Genomic DNA, 21,452 nt, shown 5'->3' on the forward strand with positions numbered 1-21,452 from the left:
AAAGACCCTCTGTCCCATGAGCTGCAACGAAGACCAGGCACAGGTCTTCACCAGGTCATATACATTTATATATGCTGCTGCTGCTGCTAAGTCGCTTCAGTCGTGTCCGACTCTGTGCGACCCCAGAGACGGCAGCCCACCAGGCTCCCCCGTCCCTGGGATTCTCCAGGCAAGAACACTGGAGTGGGTTGCCGTTTCCTTCTCCAATGCATGAAAGTGAAAAGTGAAAGTGAAGTCGCTCAGTCGTGTCCAACTCTTAGCGACCCCATATACTGCAGCCCACCAGGCTCCTCCGTCCATGGGATTTGCCAGGCAAGAGTACTGGAGTGGGGTGCCATTGCCTTCTCTGATTTATATATATAATTTTTATATTTAAAAAAATATTTTTTAAGTGTCCATAGGAGAGTAAGCTGTGCCCTTGACATATTTCCTCGGTGCCCTAAATGCATGTAGACACCAGCACTGATGAAGTTTTTCAAAGGAAAAGACCAGACCTGCCACCTCTGCAGAGTCAGTGAGCTGATCACAATGCTGACAATGACAGCATCTCAAGATCATTTCCTTGGACAGGTCTCTCCAGAAAGCATTCAATTCCAGCTGTGAGAGCAACATATTTGCCATGTGAATTAGCTAAGGGGAGAAGAAATGACCTTCGCTTAAAGCTTTGGTTCACTGGTGTTTCTCATAACACAGAATCCAAGCCCTCACAGGGCTGTCCCAATCACCCTTGTATGTGGTTTCCTAAACTAGTAAAGACTTACTGCTGACTCCTTCTGGTTTATTCATATTCAGTTGTTAACAGATACATATTAAGTTCCTATCGTTCACAAAAATAACTGGATTTAAGAGAGAGGATTCCTTTTCATTAGTAACTTACGACCTGATTTACAGACAGATAAAAGCTTATAAAAGACACATCTGGAATAAAGCAGGTTACTCATCCTCAAGAACAACCGGACAGAGGAATGAACTACGGCCCGGACGTAGGCATGGCCAGTGTCTGGATGGTATCAACTGTGCGATCTGAGTGGCCCAATGTAACATCCAGAAAAGAAAAGCTACTTTCCCATTCTTCCTAGAGTGGCCTGTTGCACTCATTTTTATTTTTTCAACTGAAGAATAGTGGATTTACAACATTGTACTAGTTTCATATTTATAACATAGTGATTCAGCATTTTTATAGATTATACTCCATTTAAATTATTATAAAATGTTGGCAATATTCCCTGTGCTGTACATTACATCCTTGTATCTTATTTTGTTTTTAAAATTTATTTTTAATATTTTTATTTTTTGGCCACACCACGAGGCATGTGGTATCTTAGTTCCCCTACCAAGGATCAAACCCACACCCTCTGCATTGGAGGTGGGGAGTCTGGACCACCAGAGTATTCCCGTTGTATCTTATTTTATACCTACTTGTTTACACCTCTTAATCTCCTTCCTCTATCATGTCTTTCCCCTGTTCTCTTGATTCTTTTAGAATTAAAGGATCAAAAGCTTTAAAACGTAAATGTTTATGGAAAGGCAATAAGGAATGCCTCTAATCTCCTCTCCCACTTTACCTTCAATTAGCCTCTGGGATCAGCTTCAAGCATCTAGGAGAGCCTGGGAGTGAAACAACACAGGTCAGCAAAGGACAGGTAAGGGAGAAGAAACCTCTGAGGTCTGGAGAGTGGGACTCTGAGAAGGAGGTAAGGTGGAAGCTTGGATACCAGGTAGGGAGCCAGCCTAGGTCCACAGGGAGAACTCAAAGACAAAAAGACAAACAGCCCACAGAGACTAACCCTGGTCTTCAATTCAACCACAGCTATTTCCCAGAAAACTGAGAAACTGACCCTACTCTCTGGCCACAGGATAAGGAAATAGGGGGTGGAAAGGACACTCTTCTCAAAGCAAATAAATAGAAATGATTTAGAAAGCACCTACAGGGTTTCCATCTGACACTGTGCAAGAATGTCCTTCCCTTACTTTTTACGTGTGTGTGTGTGTGTGTGTGTGTGTGTGTGCATGCACACATTGGTTGACTTCCTTTGACCTATATTTCCGACCATTTTGCTTTAGTACAAAGCTGTGACAGAGGCGTCACACTTTTGGAACCCTAAGCTAGATTCTACTAATATTTTAATAGTTTTATCATTGAAATCACAGTTATTATATTTAAAGTCAAAATAGCATCACTCGGCCACATACTAAGAACTACAGCTGGGAGCAGGTCTTTGTTTTCCAATAAAATTCTTCTATAATGTTGCATTAAGGGGTTGATGATATGACTTTCAGCTCCTTTCCAGCACTGACATTCTTCTCCCCAGGTCTGTGCAGAGTAGATGGACTGGCCTTGAATGTACTCCAGGGACACCAGGCCCCAGAACATGCTGGCAGCATCTGGGTTTGCCTTGGCCCCCATGAGAAGCAGGGCTCTGCCAGGTGTCATAGCTGATTTAACTGAAAGAAAGATGAAAACCAGCCATGGGAACTGAAGCTTGACAGCATCCCTGAGGGTCTGATGAGCGAGAACCAGAGCAGTATGGAGGACACCGGAGAAATCTCCTCTGGCCAAAGATTCCCAGGCGGTGTTTGTCCTAACCACCCAGATCCGTCCCCGGAACGCAAAACGACAGTGCATGCTGAGACAGGTGAGAGCTGAAGCTGCTGGTCAGCTCCCAGGGAGGGGTGCTACAGAATCAGAGTCTACAGGGAGGAGGGCGGGTGGGGAAGGAAAAAAGGTCAAAGGCAAAGATACATCCCCCCTTCCCAAGAGAAGGCTGCATGAGCTAAGATGCTCATGGGGAGAGTTCAGATGGGGACAGATTTTTTGCTTCTAAGACAAGAAGAGATATAAATGATCATCCTGTCTTATTTAAAAACCACAGTGTGATGGCAGAATCTTCCAGATCTCTCCTGCTCTTTGTAAAGCCTCTAAGCGACAGTCCACACTTTCAGCCTCCGTGTCCACAGGGGAACGATGAAACATTGAGAAAGAATTTAATGCAAAAAGCAACTGCCGGAGACTTTGGGAACATACGTCAAAACGTCCATTTCCTAGCCTCCAAGACTCCTGGAATGCTTTACTTCACTGCCTCCTGGTACCAGAGTACATTTCCATGGCAACTCCCTGAGAACTGGCTGTTTCTCGGGCTCAGGGGGAGGCTGGCTTGGAGATCCTCCTCTTTGGGGGCACAGAAGCCCCTATAATGAGAATCAGACCCCTAATTGGTTCCCCCCTCCTTTCCTTTTCAGGATGTGTACACTGAGACACTCTGGAATAGTTTGGAGACTGAACATTATGCAAGAAAAGAAATGAAAGATTAATAGAGAAATGTGGCCACTCAGTGAAGCCTCTTCAACAAACCAGGATGAGGGGACTTCCCTGGTGGTTCAGTGACTGGGACTCCACGCTCCCAGTGCGGGGTGTCAGCGACCCCTCCCTGCTCAGGGTGCTGGATCCCACATGCCACAGCTAAGAGTTCGTATGAGGCAACCAAGACCCAGTGCAGCCAAATAAATAAAGCAAAAAACTAAAAAACCAAAGTGAGGACATTCTCCTGCTGAGTTTGACTTCTTGGCAAAAGCGCATATCTGCCATCCATGAGGCTGTCCATAGGATCAGAGTACTAATTATTCACATAGGTCTGAGTACTAATTATTCACAAAGGTCTGAGTTTAATTACAGCCAAGTTCCATACCACTGTGACCATTTCCCTGATGAAGAAACTGAGCCATGGTAAGATCATGTGGTTATTAATGAGATAAAAATGAGTACTCGCCTAGCATGGATCAAAATCTTACAGCTATACAGCACTATTCACAACAGCCAAGCCATGAAAACAGCCTAAATGTCCATTAAGAGAGGAATGGATAAAGAAGATGTGGTGCATATATACAACAGAATATTACTCAGCCATAAAGAAGAGTGAAACGATGCTATTTCTAACCACATGAATGGACCTAGAGATGATCACAGTAAGTGAAGCAAGTCAGAAAGAGAAAGACAAGCACTATATGATATCACACATATGTGGAATATAAAATATAACACAAATGGGGAATTCCCTGACAGTCCAGCCATCAGGACTCCACACTCTCAGTGCTGGAGGCCTAGGTTCAATCTCTGGTTAGGGAACAAAGATTCTACAAGCTGTGAGGCATGGCCCCCAAAATAAATTGTGCTGTGTTGTAATTAGTCGCTCAGTCGTGTCTGACTCTTTGCGACCCCATGGACTGCAGCCCGCCCAGCTTCTCTGTCCTTGGGGATTCTCCAGGCCAGAATACTGGAGTGGGTTGCCATGTCCTCCTCCAGAGGGTCTTCCTAACCCAGGGATCGAACCCAGGTTTCCCGCATTGTAGGTGGATTCTTTACCATCTGAGCCACCAGGGAAGCCCAAGAATACTGGAGTTGGTAGCCTATCCCTTCTCCAGGGGAAAAATTAATTAATTAAAAATAAACTTAAAAAAATTAATATATGACACAAGTGAATTTATTTACAAAGCAGGAACAGACTTAGAGAACAGGCTTGTGGTTGTTGAGGGGCGGGGTGGAGGGGTGGACTGAGAGTTTGGGATTAGCAGATGCAAACTATTATATACGGAGTGGATAAACAAGGTCCTACAGTATGGCACAGAGAACTATAGTCACTATCCTGTGATAAACCATAATAGAAAAGAATATGAAAAGGAATGGGTATATATACACATGTATGCATAACTGAATCACTTCACTGTACAGCAGGAATTAACATGACATTGACAATCGACTATGCTGCTGCTGCTAAGTCTCTTCAGTTGTGTCCGACTCTGTGCGACCCCATAGACGGCAGCCCACCAGGCTCCCCCGTCCCTGGGATTCTCCAGGCAAGAACACTGGAGTGGGTTGCCATTCCCTTCTCCAAATAAGCACATAAGAAGATGCAAAAATCATCAGTCCTCAGGGAAATGAAAAATCAAAACTACAGTGTAAGACCACTTCACTTCCAGTAGGATGGCGAGAATCAATAAAACAAATACAAGTGTCGGCAAAGATGTAGAGAAACCAGAACCCTTGTACACTGCTGGCGGGAAGGTAAAATGATGCAGCTGCTTTGAAAAGCAGTTTGGCAGTTCCTCAAAAGCCTAAATGCAGAATTACCATATGACCCAGCGATTCAACTCCTAGGAAAATACCCCAAAGAAAACATACATAGGCAGAAATACTTGTACATAAATGTTGTGAGAAACATTGTTTATAACAGGCAAAAGTGGAAACAACCTGAATATCCATTAACTGATGGATAAACAAAATGCAGTGTATTCATACAACAGAATGTTATTTAGCCATACAAAGGAAAGCAGTACCGATTCATATCACAACCTGCATCAACCCTGGAAATACTATGCTAAGTGAAAGAAGCCAGTCACAAAGGGCCATTTTTATCATATTTCAGTTATATGATGGGTCTAGAATGGGGAAATCCATAGAGACAGAAGATCAGTGGTTGCCAGGGGCTGGGAAGACAGCTGAATTGGGAGTGACTGGTAATGGGCCCTGCGTTACCAGGGATGAAATGCTTTGGAAATACAGATAATGATGATGGTTGACCCTATATGAGAATATACTAAAAATCACTGAATTATATACCTTAAAAGGGAGAGTTTAATAGAATGTGAATTATATCTCAAAAAAATTAAACAGTAAGAGCACATCCATCAGAAGGGCTCAAACAAAAAGTTGTGATAATAGCAAATGCTGGCAACTATGCGAAAATTTGATCACTCATACACTGTTGGTTGGAATGTAAATGATTCTGCCACTTTGGAAAAGAGTTTGCAAGCTTCTTTTAAAATGACAAGTGTTTGTTTTAAAGTGACAAATGACCCAGCCTATGACACTCCTGGGCATCTACTGTAGAGAAATGAAAACTTCTGTCCACATAAAAGTCTACACGCCAGTGTTCAGAGTAGCTTTTCCATTACAGCTCATAACTGAAAACTACCCAATGTCCTTCAGTGGTGAGAGATGAATCAAATGATGGTCCATCCACCACACAGAACGTTACTCAGCAACAAAGAGAACTACAACAAGTCAGATTAACCTCAGTGAGGTTACTCTGCGTGAAGGAAGGTCATCTCAAAAGGTTCCACAACCAGTATAGCTCTACTTGTGAAACCACTGAAATAACAAAACTCTGGAGATAGAGAACAGGCGAGTGGCTGCCAAAGCTTGGGATGGGCAGCAGAGAAGGTGACGCTGGAAGGAGGAGCACTAGGGAGCCTGGGTGGCGGGATGGTTCTGTGCCGTGACTGTGTTGGTGGTGACAGGAAGCTGCAAACACACAGGTGCCTGCGGACGTGGCAGCATCTGAATCAGCTCTGTGCGTGGAACCCATGTCATCACCCGGATCTGCTATCGCCCTACTTACCCAAGATGCTCAGTGGGGAAGAAGGGGCAAGGGGGTGCCAAAGACTTGGCTCCATTTCTTTGCAACTGCCAGTGAATCTATATTTATTACAAAATAAGAAGTTTGTGGGTGTTTTTTAAATAACTATATAGGGTATTAGTCAATGTTTAAAAGTAACGGCTTACTTGCAAACCAGAAAGACAGACAGACAAGAGAACAACCGGATGGATACCAAGAGGAGAATGGGGGGGTAGGGATGAACTGGGAGACTGGAATTGACACATATATACTCTTGATACTATGGATAAAATAGATAACTAATGACAATGCACTGTATAACTAAGGGAACACTACTCAATGCTCTGTGGTGACCAAAATGGGAAGGAAATCCAAAAAAGAAGGGATATATGTATACACATAGCTGACTCACTTTGCTGTACAGTAGAAACTAACCCAATGTGGTAAAGCAACTGTGGTCTAATAAAAATTAACTTTAAGAAAGGCAACAGCTGTGTTTCAATAAGGCTTATAGTTCAAGGCAGAAGAAGAAATGATAACCCTAACCCTGACAGCTACAAATCACCTCTCCAACATGTCAGAGAACTTCTCCCTCTTGTGTGAACTGCACATACTTGATAACAAATCAAGAGCTTCTGGCATGGACCCGCTAACTCACATGTCCTCACACTCACCCTCTAACCCCTCGAATGCAGCTCTTGCTGTCCTAACACACACACCTGCATCCTCATCTCTGGGCTTCCCTTCATGCTCTTCCCTGTCTAAACTCATCTCTCTCCAGGTATCCAAATACTTTCCCAGCAGCTGTATCCATCTTTCCATGTGGGTTAACTGTGTCTCTAACTCGATGCTCCAGTTCAGACCCCAGGTTGTCTTCCTCTACTATATTCTCCATAACACATGACACAGTGCTGAGGATGTAGGAAGCACTCAGAGATCACTGCAGAGGGAATAAAGGGCGTCCTGCCTCAAGATCGTTAATTCTCACTCTTGTGAGCTACGTGATGCAGAGCAGGTACATACAGGCACATGTAAGTCAAGACATAATGTTTCACACGTAATCACTACTGTGTATTTTTAAACACTTTTGCGGGAAATGTGGTATTTAGCCAACACCTTGGGGGTGGCTGAGGTCCTCCAAGATGAGGAAAAAGACAAAAAAAAAAGCTTTTAAAACTGGGCATAGGGACTTCCCTGGTGGTCCCGTGGTTGAGATTCCCCCTTCCAATGTAGGGGGTGCAGGTTTTAAACCTGTTCAAGGAAGTAGTATCTCACATGCCTCATGACCAATAAAGCCAGAGCATAAACAACATAAGCAATGTTTGCAACAAATTCAATAAAGACTTTAAAAATGGACCACATCAAAAAAAAAAAATCTTAAAAAAAAAGTGGGGAAAGAAAAGTAGACTGTGATCAGGGAACAGCTGGAAGAACACAGGAAGAGCCCATTTCCAAATGTATCCTGAACTCAGCCGTTCCTCTCCAGCGCCACCACGGCCCCCAGCCCCAGCGTGCATTACTCACAGCACACCACGCCTCCATGGCTCCCCAAAGCACAAAGCTCTAAACTTCATACGTTTGCTTAGAAAGCTCTGAATGGTCTGACTCCTGCTCACCTCTACAGATTCATCTCATTTCATTCTTTCCCACCAATAATGCTCGCTTCACACCTTTCCATCCCTCAAGCATGTCAAGCAAGGTCTAGGTTGCACAACGGCACTGGCTTGTTCTTCTCCCTGGAATGCTTTGCCACCTGATCTTTGTATGGCCAGCCCTATGTCATTCAGAGTTCAGTGTAAGTTTTATCTCCTAAGCCTAGTTACTAGTTCCTCCTTGTCCGTTACCACCCTCTCTTAATTCTTTGCCAAACACCTCATCATCTGACATTTTTCTTATCAACTGATGTATTGACTATCTCTTCCTCATCCCACCACAGTGTAAGTTCCAGGAGGGCACGGAACTCTCTTCTCTGTTTTTCTTTTTTTACTCCCAGTGCCTGACATATAGCAGGTATATAATAAATACGTGTACGGCAAAGGTCTGAATAAATGAATGAATGAAAAAGATCACCACTCTACCTACCGCACAGTCCTGACTCCCTCTGGTCAAATGAATGATCTACTAACGGCAATCTAGGAACTTCCCTGGTGGCCCAGTGGCTAAGACTCTGAGCTCCCAACGCAGAGTCCAACCCCTGGTCGGGGACTTACATTCCACATGCTGCAACAAAGATGAAGAGCCCACGGGCCATCACTAGACCCAGAGTAGCCAAATGAATTTTAGAAAATAAAATTAACAAAAAGACCTGCCAGGTTTTTAAAAATGGCAACCTAAAAGTTACTAGCATTCAATTAGAGGATAAGTTGGTAACATGACCCTTGATACCTCAAAAGGACTCTGAAAGCAGTAAACCACTGACTCCTGAATGACACGGAGGTTAATCCACATGTAACATAGTCGGCCCTCCGCATCCATGGTTCCCCTGTATCCTCAGACTCAACCAATCACGAATCGTGTGGTAGTCTACTTACTACTGAAGAATATCTACATATAAATGGACCTGTGCCAGTCAAACCTGTGTTGTTCAAGGGTCATCTGTATTATAGATCATCAACAAGGTCCAGATCAAGCCTCCTAGCTTCTATAGAATCTTTCTAGAATAATCAGTGCCTCACTGGCCACCTCCTTTCTCTGACTTCCTAAAGCTTTTACTGCCTACACCATTCATGTGATACTTCACAACCCCCTTCTGTATGTTGGTACCCATGCCTACCATGAGAGGGACTGTGAGGTTCTGGGAATACAACCACCAATAAGGAGGAGTTTACCTTCCAGGTGGGGGATATAGATAGTAAACCAGTCTTTTCATAAATCATTGCTGCTACTGCTAAGTCACTTCAGCCACGTCCGACTCTGTGCGACCCCATAGACGACAGCCCATCAGGCTCCCCCGCCCCTGGGATTCTCCAGGCAAGAACACTGGAGTGGGTTGCCATTTCCTTCTCCAGTGCATGAAAGTGAAAAGTGAAAGTGAAGTCACTCAGTCGTGTCCGACTCTTCGCGACCCCATGGACTGCAGCCTACCAGGCTCCTCCACCCATGGGATTTTCCAGGCAAGAGTACTGGAGTGGGGTGCCATTGCCTTCTCCGCCATAAATCATTACTTAATGGTTTTTGTAACAAGTGCCACACACACATAAAAACAAGTGTGCACTAACAGCACAATGAAAGAACAAAACCAGACCAGCGGCACAAAAGAAGGTCAGCAGGTAGGAAGTGGGTCAGGCACATGACAGTCCATGAGAAGAAACTCTCTCGCCTTCGGAGAGACCAGGGAGTCGGCAGGATGGAGACCAGAAACAACGTGAACTTGAAGTCGGGAGACACCGGTCTCACATCCAGCACCATCAGTGTCCACCCACAGCCCTTGACTTGTCTGGGTGAAAGTTGACTCAACTGTGATAATTAGAACAGAATCAAGCTCAGTGTTGTCAGAACCCTTAGAGAAATAAAATATAACCCTGTCATTTTCCAGAGGTGAAATTATTTCGAAGAACAAGAATATTTATTGAGCATATATTAATTACATTTTAAGCATAAAGATCCATTGAGGTGAATGGATTTGCCCAATATTAGCATGAGTTAGCGGAGAAGGCAATGGCACCCCACTCCAGTACTCTTGCCTGGAGAATCCCACGGATGGAGGAGCCTGGTAGGCTGCAGTCCATGGGGTCACAGAGAGTCGGACACGACTGAGTGACTTCACTTTCACTTTTCACTTTCACGCATTGGAGAAGGAAATGGCAACCCACTCCAGTGTTCTTGCCTGGAGAATCCCAGGGATGGGGGAGCTTGGTGGGCTGCCGTGTATGGGGTCGCACAGAGTCAGACATGACTGAAGTGACTTAGCAGTAGCAGCAGCAGCATGAGTTAGTGGGCACAGTCTCCCTTCACTGAGCTGGTCGAGAGCAGTGATTCTCAAAGTCTGCAGATTCTTGGGGGATCCTGAGTTCCTTTCAGGGGAGCCCATGAGATCAAAACTATTTTCAGAACAACACTAAGATGTCAGGGTCACTGTGTTGACATTTGCACTGTTGCTATAAAAGCAAAAGTGAGTAAAACCAATGGCTGCTAAGTCGCTTCAGTTGTGTCCGACTCTGTGCGACCCCATAGACAGCAGCCCACCAGGCTCTGCCATCCCTGGGATTCTCCAGGCAAGAACACTGGAGTGGGTTTCCATTTCCTTCTCCTTTGCGTGAAAGTAAAAAGTGAAAGTGAAGTCGCTCAGTCGCGACCGACTCATGGCGACCCCATGGACTGTAGCCCACCAGGCTCCTCCACCCATGGGATTTTCTAGGCCAGAGTACTGGAGTGGCTTGCCATCGCCTTCTCCGAAACCAATGGCACCTAATACAAATCAGGGCAGAGCTACCAAATAATACTAACAGTCATTACATTGTTTAGTGCCTGATGTGGGCAGAAAAGAAAACGGCAGTTTCAGAAGGTCCTTGATGAGTTTCCCTGGTGGTCCAGTGGTTAAGGGTCCATCTGCCAATGCAGGGGGCACGGTTTTGATCCTTGGTCTGGGAAGATCCCACATGCCGTAACGGGCGACTAAGCCCGACTCCTGAGGAGGCACTTGAGAGCCCACAAGCACGGCCTAGAACCTGTGCTCTACAAGAGAGGCCAGCACAGTGAGAAGCCCGCATGCTGCAACTGCGCCCCGCTTGCCACTTCTGAAGAAATCCGAAGCACACAGAGCGCTTCGAGTGCTCAAGGGACAACGGCTGTCTCAAGGCAAAGCACCTCCATGCCTGAGTTCTGAGCTGAGCTAGCGGCTTTCTTTGTGAAAGACTATTTTTACTTGAAAGGACGAATGACAGATAAACTCTAGATTTGAGTATTTGATAGAAATTTTCTTGAAAATGAATAAAGGAGGCCTGTCATGTTAAGGAAAAAATAGCAGATTTTTGCCACGGATAAAACTCAAGCTTTCAAACAAAAAGTAGAATTTTAGAAAACTTGCCACTGCATGCTTGACATTTTTCCACTGCTTTCCACTGCTTCAGACTTTCCTGATGAGATCAATGGTGATATTGATGAAATGGATTTTTTAATACTGTATAATTAAAAGTCTCAACATTTTCAACATCTGTAAAACTCTGAACCAGTATTTTTCATATGGTCAATTCATCATGTTACAAAATCATGCATGGATTTAAAAAACCCATTCAAAGGGCAAGAAAGACTACTGGATTTTCACGTAGGAATACAACAAAACTCACTGATAAGGTTTCAGATTTTGCACCATAGCTATTAAGAAACTATCACTTCTCAAGTTTTGATGTCGTATCAAAGAATAAATACAGAAAAAGTCCTTAACTTACACTTAACAAGTGCGCAAATACTCGTTACTGTATACTGACCTTATACTCCTCCATCCCTAAGGGATATCTTTGTTCTTGAACAAATAATGTGTAAATTAGACTGTCTAGGCAAAGTTCCAGGGACATTTTAAACCAAGTACTTTTGTACTTTATGGAAGATGTGGATGAACTGAATTATGATTTTCTTGACCCATCTAGGCTCAAATTTCACTTTAAAAATGCCAGATCCTCTTTCCCATTCCTATTTGCTTCCTCTCCCATTCTTTTTTTTAATTTATTTAATTGGAGGCTAATTATTTTATAATATTGTAGTGGTTTTTGACATACATTGACATGAATCAGCCATGGATGTACGTGTTCCCCATCCTGAATCCCCCTCCCACCTCCCTCCCCATCCCATCCCTCAGGGGCATCCCAGTGCACCAGCCCTGAGCACCCTGCCTCATGCATCAAACCTGGACTGGCGATATATTTCACATATGATAATATACATGTTTCAATGTTATCCTCCCCCTATTCTTATTTGCTTTTGATCATCAGAAAATAAATACCATTCTTTGTCTCCCCGTAATACATTCCATGCAAGATTGACCAGATGTTCTCAATGGGCCCAGTCAAACAGAAACATCAACTTCCAGTAAGCCAAGATGAAGGAAACGGAATGGAGCCTATGACTCCTGTTGATTATGTTAAAATCTGTGCACATAATGCACAAAGCAACTACCTGAAGACTCTGAAAACTAAACAGCTAGAGACAATGGGACCTGAATCAAAGCGGGCTGAATCGCTATGCAGCAGGAACTCTACAAGAAATCTATTTCTGTCTAGATCAAGAAAAGGAGCCCCAGTGTGCTAGACAGTATGGAGGAAGTCCCTGGCTTTCTTTTTCTTTTTTCCTTACCCAGCTTTGTACTACAGCCAACTCTAGTCTCAGATCTGCACTGCCACGGTAGCACAGCCAGAACAGACACCCTAAATGGTCCCTTCTATTAAAGAAACCGAATGAGTAGAGAACCTTCCAACAAAAGAAGACTCCAGGTACAGATTATCCACTGATAAGATTTTACCAAACCATTACGGGCTGAATTGTGTCTCTCCAAGATTCATTTGTTGGAGGCCTAACCCCCAGCACTTCAGAATACGGCTGTATCTGGAGATATGGCCTTTAAAGCAGCCATCAAGTTAAAATGAGCCTGTTAGGGTGAGCCCCATCCAAGCTGACTGGTGGCCTTATGAGAAGGGGAAATTAGAACAAATGGAGAGACACTAAGGACATTCATATGCAGAGGGATGACCAGGTGAGGAGGCAGAAAGAGGGGAGCCACCTCCAAGCCACAGATACCCCAGAGGAGCTCAACTCTGCCAGCACCCTGATCATGGACTCCTGGCCCCCAGGACTGAGAGAGAACAAATGTCTCTTGTTGAAGCCACCCACTATGTGCTATTATTTTTGTCCACAGAAGACTAATCCACCAACATTTAATGGGAAACAAACACCACCAATTCTACACAATCTCATCCGTAGAATAGGAAAGAACACTTTCCAACCCATTTTGGAAGCCTAATATTATCCTCGTGCCCTTTTTTTAATTAAAAGAAAACTACAAACAAATATCTCTCATGAACATAAGTGTAAAAAAATTCTCAACAAAATATTAGCAAATAAAGTCCATTAATACCTGAAAATAGGATTTATCTTGAGAATATAAGCATGGTTCAGCATTTGACATTCAATGTCATGTACTTAATTACAAACTGAAGAAGAAAGATGTCATGATGATCTCAGATGCTGAAAGAGTTTTTCATGAAATTTAACTTCAATTTAAGATTAAAATTCTCACCAAATCAGAAATAGAAGAAAATTTCTTTAACCTGCTAACAGGCGCTGGCACAAAAACTAACGATATCATGCTTAAGACAGGTCGTCCACGCTTATCCATCTACGCAACCTCATACAGGAAGCCCTAGCCAGTGCAATAAAGAAACAAATTCATACAGACTTGAAAAGGAGAAATAAAACTCCTTCTCTCCTAGAGGGTACACCATTTGGATCAAAGAGGATGTCAAAAGGGAATTTTTAAAATCTTGAAACAAATGAAAATGAAAACACAACATACCAAAACTTAAGGGATATAGTAAAAGCAGAACTAAGAGAAAAGTTTATAGTGATAAATGCCCATATTATAAGAGATCTCTAATAAACAACCTAACTTTATACCTCAATGAACTACAAAAGAACTAAACCCAAAGTTAGCAGAAGGAAGGAAATTAATAAAGATCAGAGAAGAAATAAATCAAATACAGACTAGAAAATAACAGAAAAGAATTGTAAGTTGATTTTTTGAAAGAAAGAAACAAAATCAATAAAGCCTCATATTTACACCCATGGCTGATTCATGTCAATGTATGGCAAAAACCACTACAATACTGCCAAGTAATTAGCCTTCAATTTAAATCCATAAAAAATTTTAAAAAACCTTACCTAAACTAAGAAGGAAAAAGAGAAAACTGAAATAAAAACAGAAATGAAAGTGACATTATAACAGGTACCTAAAAAGTAAAGAAGCAAAATCATAAGGGACTATTGATGAACAATTACAAATTGGAAAACTTAGAATAGATAAATTTTGAGAAACATACAACGTGTTAAGACTGAAACAAAAAACAGAAAAACTCAACACACCAGTAACAAATAAAGAGATTCAAATAGTAATTTTAAAAACTCCCCAAAGTGAAAAGCCTAGGACCAAATGGATTCAAAGTTGAATTCTACTAATATTCAAATAAGAATTAACACCAGTACTTCTTAAACTCTTCCAAAAAGTAAAATTAAAGGAAATACATCCAAACTCATTTAATGACAGCAGCCTCACCAGATATCATAGTTGGACAAAGACACTGCAAGAATAGAAAACTACAGACCAATACCTCTGGTAAACATAGGTGTAAAACTCCTCAATAACACTAGCACACTGGATTCAAATATGTATCAAAAAGATTAAACACCATGACCAGTGGTGTTCCCAACTTCCCCTGGGAAGGAATGTTGGTTTAACATACACAAATCAATGTAATATATAGCACATTCACAAAATACAATATTTGAACCACATGATCATCTCAATATGCAGAAAAAAAAAAACACTTGACAAAATTCAACACCCATTCATGATAAAAACTGAATAAAGTAAATATAAAAGAAATTTCCTCAACACAATAAAGGCCATTTATGAAAAGCCCATGGCTAACATCATAATCAGTGGGGAAAACTGAAGGCTTTCCTATTCATGCCAATTCTACTAAACATAATACTGGAAGTACAGGCAAAAAAAAAAAAAGACATAAAAGGCATTTAAATTGGAACAAAGGAAGGAAAACTATCTCTGTTTGCAGATGTCATGATTCTATATGTAGAAAACCCTGAAGACTCTACACACATGCCACAAATTTAGAATACATGATCCAGTAAAGCTTTAGGATACGAATCTACATGACAAAAAAAAAAAAAAAAAGCAGTTGTATTTGTTTACACCAACAACAATCCGAAAAGGAAATGAGTAAGCAATCCTATCGATGATGTCACCTAAGAGAACAAAATACCTAGGAACAAATTTAACCAAGGAAGTAAATGATCTATGCCCTGAAAACTTTATAAGATTGATGAGAAAGACAAAAATCAATGGGGAGAAGTCCCATATTTATGGACTGGAAGAACTAATATTGCTAAAAATGCCCATATTACCCACAGTGATCTAGAGATTCAAAACAATGGCTATTAAAATTTCAGTGGCATTTTCCACAGAAATGGAAAAAACAATTCAAAAATTTGTGTGGAACTGCAAAGATTCTGAATAGCCAAAGCAACCTTTTTTTTTTTTTTTTTTTACCACCCACGTGTATTAACTTCATTTAGTGATAAAGAGGCCCAGAGAGTTCAGTGCTTGTGCAAGGAAACAGAACTAGCAGGTCATGCAACCAGGATGCGAAAGTGTCAGGTGCTTAACTAGGTTGTCCTTCCCCCTCCTTTCTTTTTCCTTTTTTTAAAAAATTAATTTATTTGTTTTAATTGGAAGCTAATTACTTTGCAATACTGTAGTGGTTTTCGCCACACACTGACATGAATCGGCCATGGGTGTACATGTGCCTCCCTCCTCCCTCCCCATCCCATCCCTCTGGGTTGTCCCAGTGCACCAGCTTTGAGTGCCCTGTTTCACGCATTGAACATGGACTGGTGATCTATTTCACATATGGTAATATACATGTTTCAATGCTGTTCTCTCAAATCATCCCACCCTTGCCCGTTTCCCACAGACTCCAAAAGTCTGTTCTTTATATCTGTGTCTCTTTTGCTGTCTTGCATATAGGGTCATTGTTACCATCTTTCTAAATTCCATATATATGTGTTAACATACTGTATTGGTGTTTTTCTTTCTGGCTTACTTCACTCTGTATAATAGGCTTCAGTTTCATCCACCTCATTAGAACTGATTCAAGTATGTTCTTCTTAACAGCTGAGTAATATTCCATTGTGTACATGTACCACAGCTTTCTTATCCATTCATCTGCCGATGGACATCTAGGTTGCTTCCATGTCCTAGCTATTGTAAACAGTGCTGTGAAGAACACTGGGGTACATGTGTCTCTCAATTCTGGTTTCCTCGGTGTATGACCAGCAGTGGGATTTCTGGGTCGTATTAACCAAAGCAATCTTAAAAAAAGAACAAAGCTGGAGGCATCACTGTTTTTGATTTCAAGTTATATTAAAAGGTATAGTAATTAAAACAGTATGGTACAAACCTAAAAACAAAGACCAGGGGAACAGAATAGAGAGCCCAGAAATAAATCCACACAGTTACAGTCAAATAATCTACAGTAAAATGCCAAGAACATAAAATGGGGAAGATTCGTTTCTTTAACAAATTACGCTGGTAAAACTGGATTCACATGAAGATAAATGAAAGTTGACCCTTATTTGACTCTATACGCGGCTTCCCTGTTGGCTCAGATGGTAAAGAATCTGCTGTAATGCAGGGGACCCAGGTTTGATCCCTGGGTTGGGAAGATCCCCTGGAGAAGGGAATGGCTACCCATTTCATTATTCTTGCCTGGAGAATCCCTATGGACAGAGAATCCTGGAGGACTACAGTCCACAGGGTTCACAAAGAGTGGGACATGACTAAGTGACTAATACTTTCACACTATATACACAAACTAACTCAGTGTAAAGACTTACAGGTAAGACCTGAAACTAGAAAACAGAAAAAGAAATTGCTTCTTGATGCTGGTATGAGCAATTATTTTCTACATAGGACGCCAAAAGCACAGGCAACAGAAGCAAAAACTGATAAATTGGATTACACCAAAATAAAAAGCTCCTGTGCAGCAAAGGAAACAATAAAATAAAAGGGCGACCTATTGCCCTTTTAATTTAAAAACCATCTATCTGGTCCAAAACATACAGGGAAATCTTACAAATAAATAGTAAAACCATCTGATTGTTTAAAAATAGGTGAAGGTTCTGAACAGACATACAAATGACTAGCTAATCAAGGAAATGCAAACCAAAGCCATACTGGGATATCACCTCATGCCTGTTACTCTGGCTGTGTGAGTGTGTTAGTCACTCAGTCATGTCTGACTCTTTGTGACCCCATGGACTGTAGCCCACCAGGCTCCTCTCTCTCCATGGAATTCTCCAGGCAAGAATAATGGAGTGGGTAGCCGTTTCCTGCTCCAGGGGATCTTTCCAACCCAGGGATTGAACCTGGGTATCCTACATTACAGGCAGATTCTTTACCGTCTGAGCCACCAGGGAAGCCTGTTACTATGGCTATGATCCAAAAAATGAAAGATAACGTGTTAGCAAGGATATGGAGAAAAGAGAACATTTGTACATCGTTGATGGGAATGACAACTGGTGCAGTCATTATGGGCAACAGTCCAAATGCAAGGTCCTCAAAATATTAAAAATAGAACTACCATCCAGAAAACCCTCTTCTGAGTATACAAGCAAATGACATCAGTACATCTAAGAAATCAGTACCATATTCACTGAATCATTCATCACAATAGCCAATTCATGGAAACAACCTGTATCCATCAACAAATGAAGAAAAATGTGGCATATGTATTAATACATACAAAGGAATATTACTCAGCCACAGGAAAGAAGGAAATTCTGCCCTTTGTGATAACACAGATGAACCTTGAGAACATCACGATCAGTGATACAAGTCAAGGAAAGACAAATACTATTTGGTCACACTTATATGTAGAATTTTTCTTAAAACCCACATTGAGATAGCACCACACACTTATTAGAATATCCATTTTGTTTTTAAACTGACAATTCCGAGTACAAATGAGAATGAAGAACAACTGGAAACCTCATACAAGGCTAATGCAAAGACAAAATGAGAAAGCCTGCATTTCAGTCTCTTCACCACTTACTAGCTGGATGATCTTGTGCAACCTACTTAATTGCCCTAAATCTCAGTTTCCTCATCTGTAAAATAGACATGCTGACACTTCCAATGTTAACGTGCCTCACACTGTTTCTGAGAAGTCTAACTGAAGTGTAAATACTTCTAAAAATTGGGCCAACTATACAAAGATTATGACTTCCCTGGTGGCTCAGACGATAAAGCGTCTGCCTGCAATGCGGGAGACCTGGGTTCAATTTCTGGGTCAGGAAGATCCTCTGGAGAAGGAAATGGCACCCCACTCAGTACTCTTGCCTGGAAAACCCCATGGACGGAGAAGCCTGATAGGCTACAGTCCATGGGGTCGCAAAGAGTCGGACACGACTGAGCGACTTCACTTTCACTTTCATACAAAGATGAAAGTATCATCTCTAATTTTAAAAAATGCTTTAGCCATTAAAAGCGAACTATAGACATATACCACAGACAAATCTCAAGCGCATTCTGCTATATAAAAGAAGACAAATTTTAAAAAGAAAAGCAACATAATGATTCTATTCACATGACATTCTGGAAAATGCAAAACTAGCTGGAGAACCCTTTAGAAGTCCCCAGGATTTGAGGTTGGGGAGGGGTCTGACCACACAGTGGCAGCCCAGGGCAGGGTTTCAGCAGTGACGGAAGCTTTCTATATTGTGGTTGGAGTTGCAGTTGTTCAACCATGTGTATCTGTCAAACATAACTGTATATGAAAAAGTGAATTTTATTGTGTGGAATTAAATATTCATTTAGAGAACAGAAATAGAGGAAGAAAGAGAGGCCCCTGCTTTCTAAGGTCTCAGAGCTCTCTGAATGAGAGAGAATTCGAGAGAGAATTCATTCAACAAATGTATGAGACACCACAAAAATGCACCACATGTACAACAAGGAATAGAATAGATATTCCTGCCCTCAAGTAGTCTAGTCTGTTTGGGAAGACAGCATCTCATGAGTAGGAAAACAGGGACCAAGAGGCTTTGACCAGGATGGCTGCCATTAAAACAAAACAAAACCCCTCCCTCAACTATTTCGCCCCTTCACCTAAAGCCTCAATGGTGTTCAACCCACAACTGAACACCCTGAAGGAGCTGCCCTCCCTCCTCCACGCCACAACCTAGATTCTGCTCTCTCCCTCTCCCGAACTGTTCTCTCTGCCAGTGGAGTAAGGTGCTTATTTTAGCCCTCCTCCTACCTGACTTCTCAAGAGCTCTTGGTTGTCAATCACTCATCCTTCTGCACACATTCTGTGCTGTTCACGCTCCTGGATTTTTCTCAGGCGCCTCTGCCCTCTCACCAGTGTTAGCATTTCACAAGGCTCAGACCTACCTGCGGGCTTCGACTCTCTCTAAGTCCTCTCCCTTGGAAATCTCATCCATATCCAGGTTCAGCTGATACCTGGATATCACTTAGTCCCAAAGGCATATCCTCCACTCAGAGCTCTTCTCAAACCTCCAAACACAGATCCAACCACCTACTCAAGCTCTCATGAGGACAGCTCAAGGGCACCTCAACTCAACATGTCCAGCACTGGACTCAGGAATTCCTCTCCAAACCTGTCCTATTCCATTTATCCTGGTATGCAGTCAGCCAGGAACACAGGAGTCATCTTTGTCCCTCCCACATAGTTTACCAGCCAAACCCAAACCGCCATGACATCTACTGATTTTAGATCCTAAATCTCTCTCAAGTTTGCCTACATTGCTCCATCCCCTCCATCTTCACCCGAGCCCAACATCTATCTGGCTGCTTTCAAACAACCACTGCCTCTTCTTACCATATCATCTGGATCCCCTCCAATATATTTCCCACTTCGGTTTTTTTTTTTTTAAATATGCATTTGCTCCCATCACCTGTTGCTTTCAAAACATCAGAGGTGTCCCATTACTGTTAGAACAAAGCCCAGTCCTCACCAGAAACTATCAATCCCCACACGGTCTGGCCCCACTTAGAGCTCTTGCCACATCCTTCTCACTCACTCCCTTTCCTCCAGCTACTGGGGATTTCTTTGATTTTCTCAAAGGCACCATGGATCCTGCTACCACATGGCCTTTGCACAGATTCTTCACCTCTCTGGATTTCTCTCATTATCCCAATACTCCCACATTAACTAGAGTATCTCCTCTTCCATCAGATTTTAGCTCCAGTATAATTCAGCAGCAAAAGCTTTCTTTATCCCTAAGTCTAGGTCAGACTTCCTGATTATTTCCTTTCTTTCCCTTGAAGCATTTATTTCCATTTTAAATTCTAAAGTCATTAATGTGGTCTTTTGATTGTATTCACCACCAGCGCTAAGACTATAAACTTCATAAGGTCAGGGACTTTGTATTTTTCTCAACATTGAAACTCTGGTATCTAACACAGCAGCTGCCTCATGGCAGTCACTCAACAGCCACTTGCTAAAGACTGGACTCAACAATTCCACAAAATGAGGTGTGTACTGATATAATGTCATACATGTCCACACTCCATGTAATATCCATGGACTGGAAACAGTGTTACTACCTATCAACAGGGGACTTGATTAAATACACAGTAAGGCATTAATACAATGGAATACGACACAGCTGTTTAAACCAACGTACATGTCTAGATACAGCAACTTACATGTCTACTTACACGTCCCACAACCACGTGTGCGCATCGCAGTGCCACTGGTACCAAAAGTGTGTGTTAGTCACACAGTCGTGTCTGACTCTTTGTGACCCCAGGGACTGAAGCCCGTCAGGCTCCTCTGTCCATGGGATTCTCCAGGCAGGAATATAGGAGTGGGCTGCCATGCCCTTAAAGAAGACAGTGAATCTTGACTGAAGTGTTTGTTGGGGGAGAATACTCATTGGAAGCTTACAAGAAACTATTAACAGTGGTTATTCGTTTGGAGGGTAGGTGGGAACTGGGTGGATGGGTGTCCGAGGTGGGAGAAATAACTCTACTGACTACCATTTTATACTTTCAGATTTGGGAATCCACGTGAACATGGTTTATAACTCAGTACATGAATTTTTAAGTGCTCTGTGACCAGAACCCAGTAAAGTCTGTTGAATGAATTACAACACACGAGAGCTTCCCCGTCATCTGTTCCCCTCTCCACCACCCACCCTGTCAGCCCTGCTCCCACTGCCACTGCCCTGGGAAGACACCGGAAGCTTTTAAAAAGCTGCATGATCTTTAAGATTTAAAGCCATACTTTCTAAATATCCATTTATAGTCATAAA

General features: G+C 42.3%; 1 protein-coding gene across 3 annotated transcripts in view; it reads right to left on the reverse strand.

Annotated features, from left to right (window-relative positions):
- CCDC3 (coiled-coil domain containing 3) overlaps positions 1–21,452 on the reverse strand; it is a 136,424-nt gene that overhangs the window by 106,491 nt on the left and 8,481 nt on the right. Inside the window, exon 3 of one of the 3 annotated variants that reach the window (XM_086334950.1) lies at positions 1,098–21,020. The exons of the other annotated variants lie outside the window; for them this stretch is intronic. Within the exon in view, the coding sequence (XP_086191076.1) occupies positions 20,853–21,020 (168 nt within the window). The 3' untranslated portion in view covers positions 1,098–20,852. Of the gene's footprint in view, positions 1–1,097; positions 21,021–21,452 lie in introns of those variants that run through there. 3 annotated transcript variants of the gene reach the window in all.

The sequence above is a fragment of the Bos grunniens genome, chromosome 13 (genome assembly GCF_055505025.1).
Source record: "Bos grunniens cultivar Pamir isolate PY7600 chromosome 13, Bosgru_T2T1.0, whole genome shotgun sequence".
Lineage (NCBI taxonomy): Eukaryota > Metazoa > Chordata > Mammalia > Artiodactyla > Bovidae > Bos > Bos grunniens.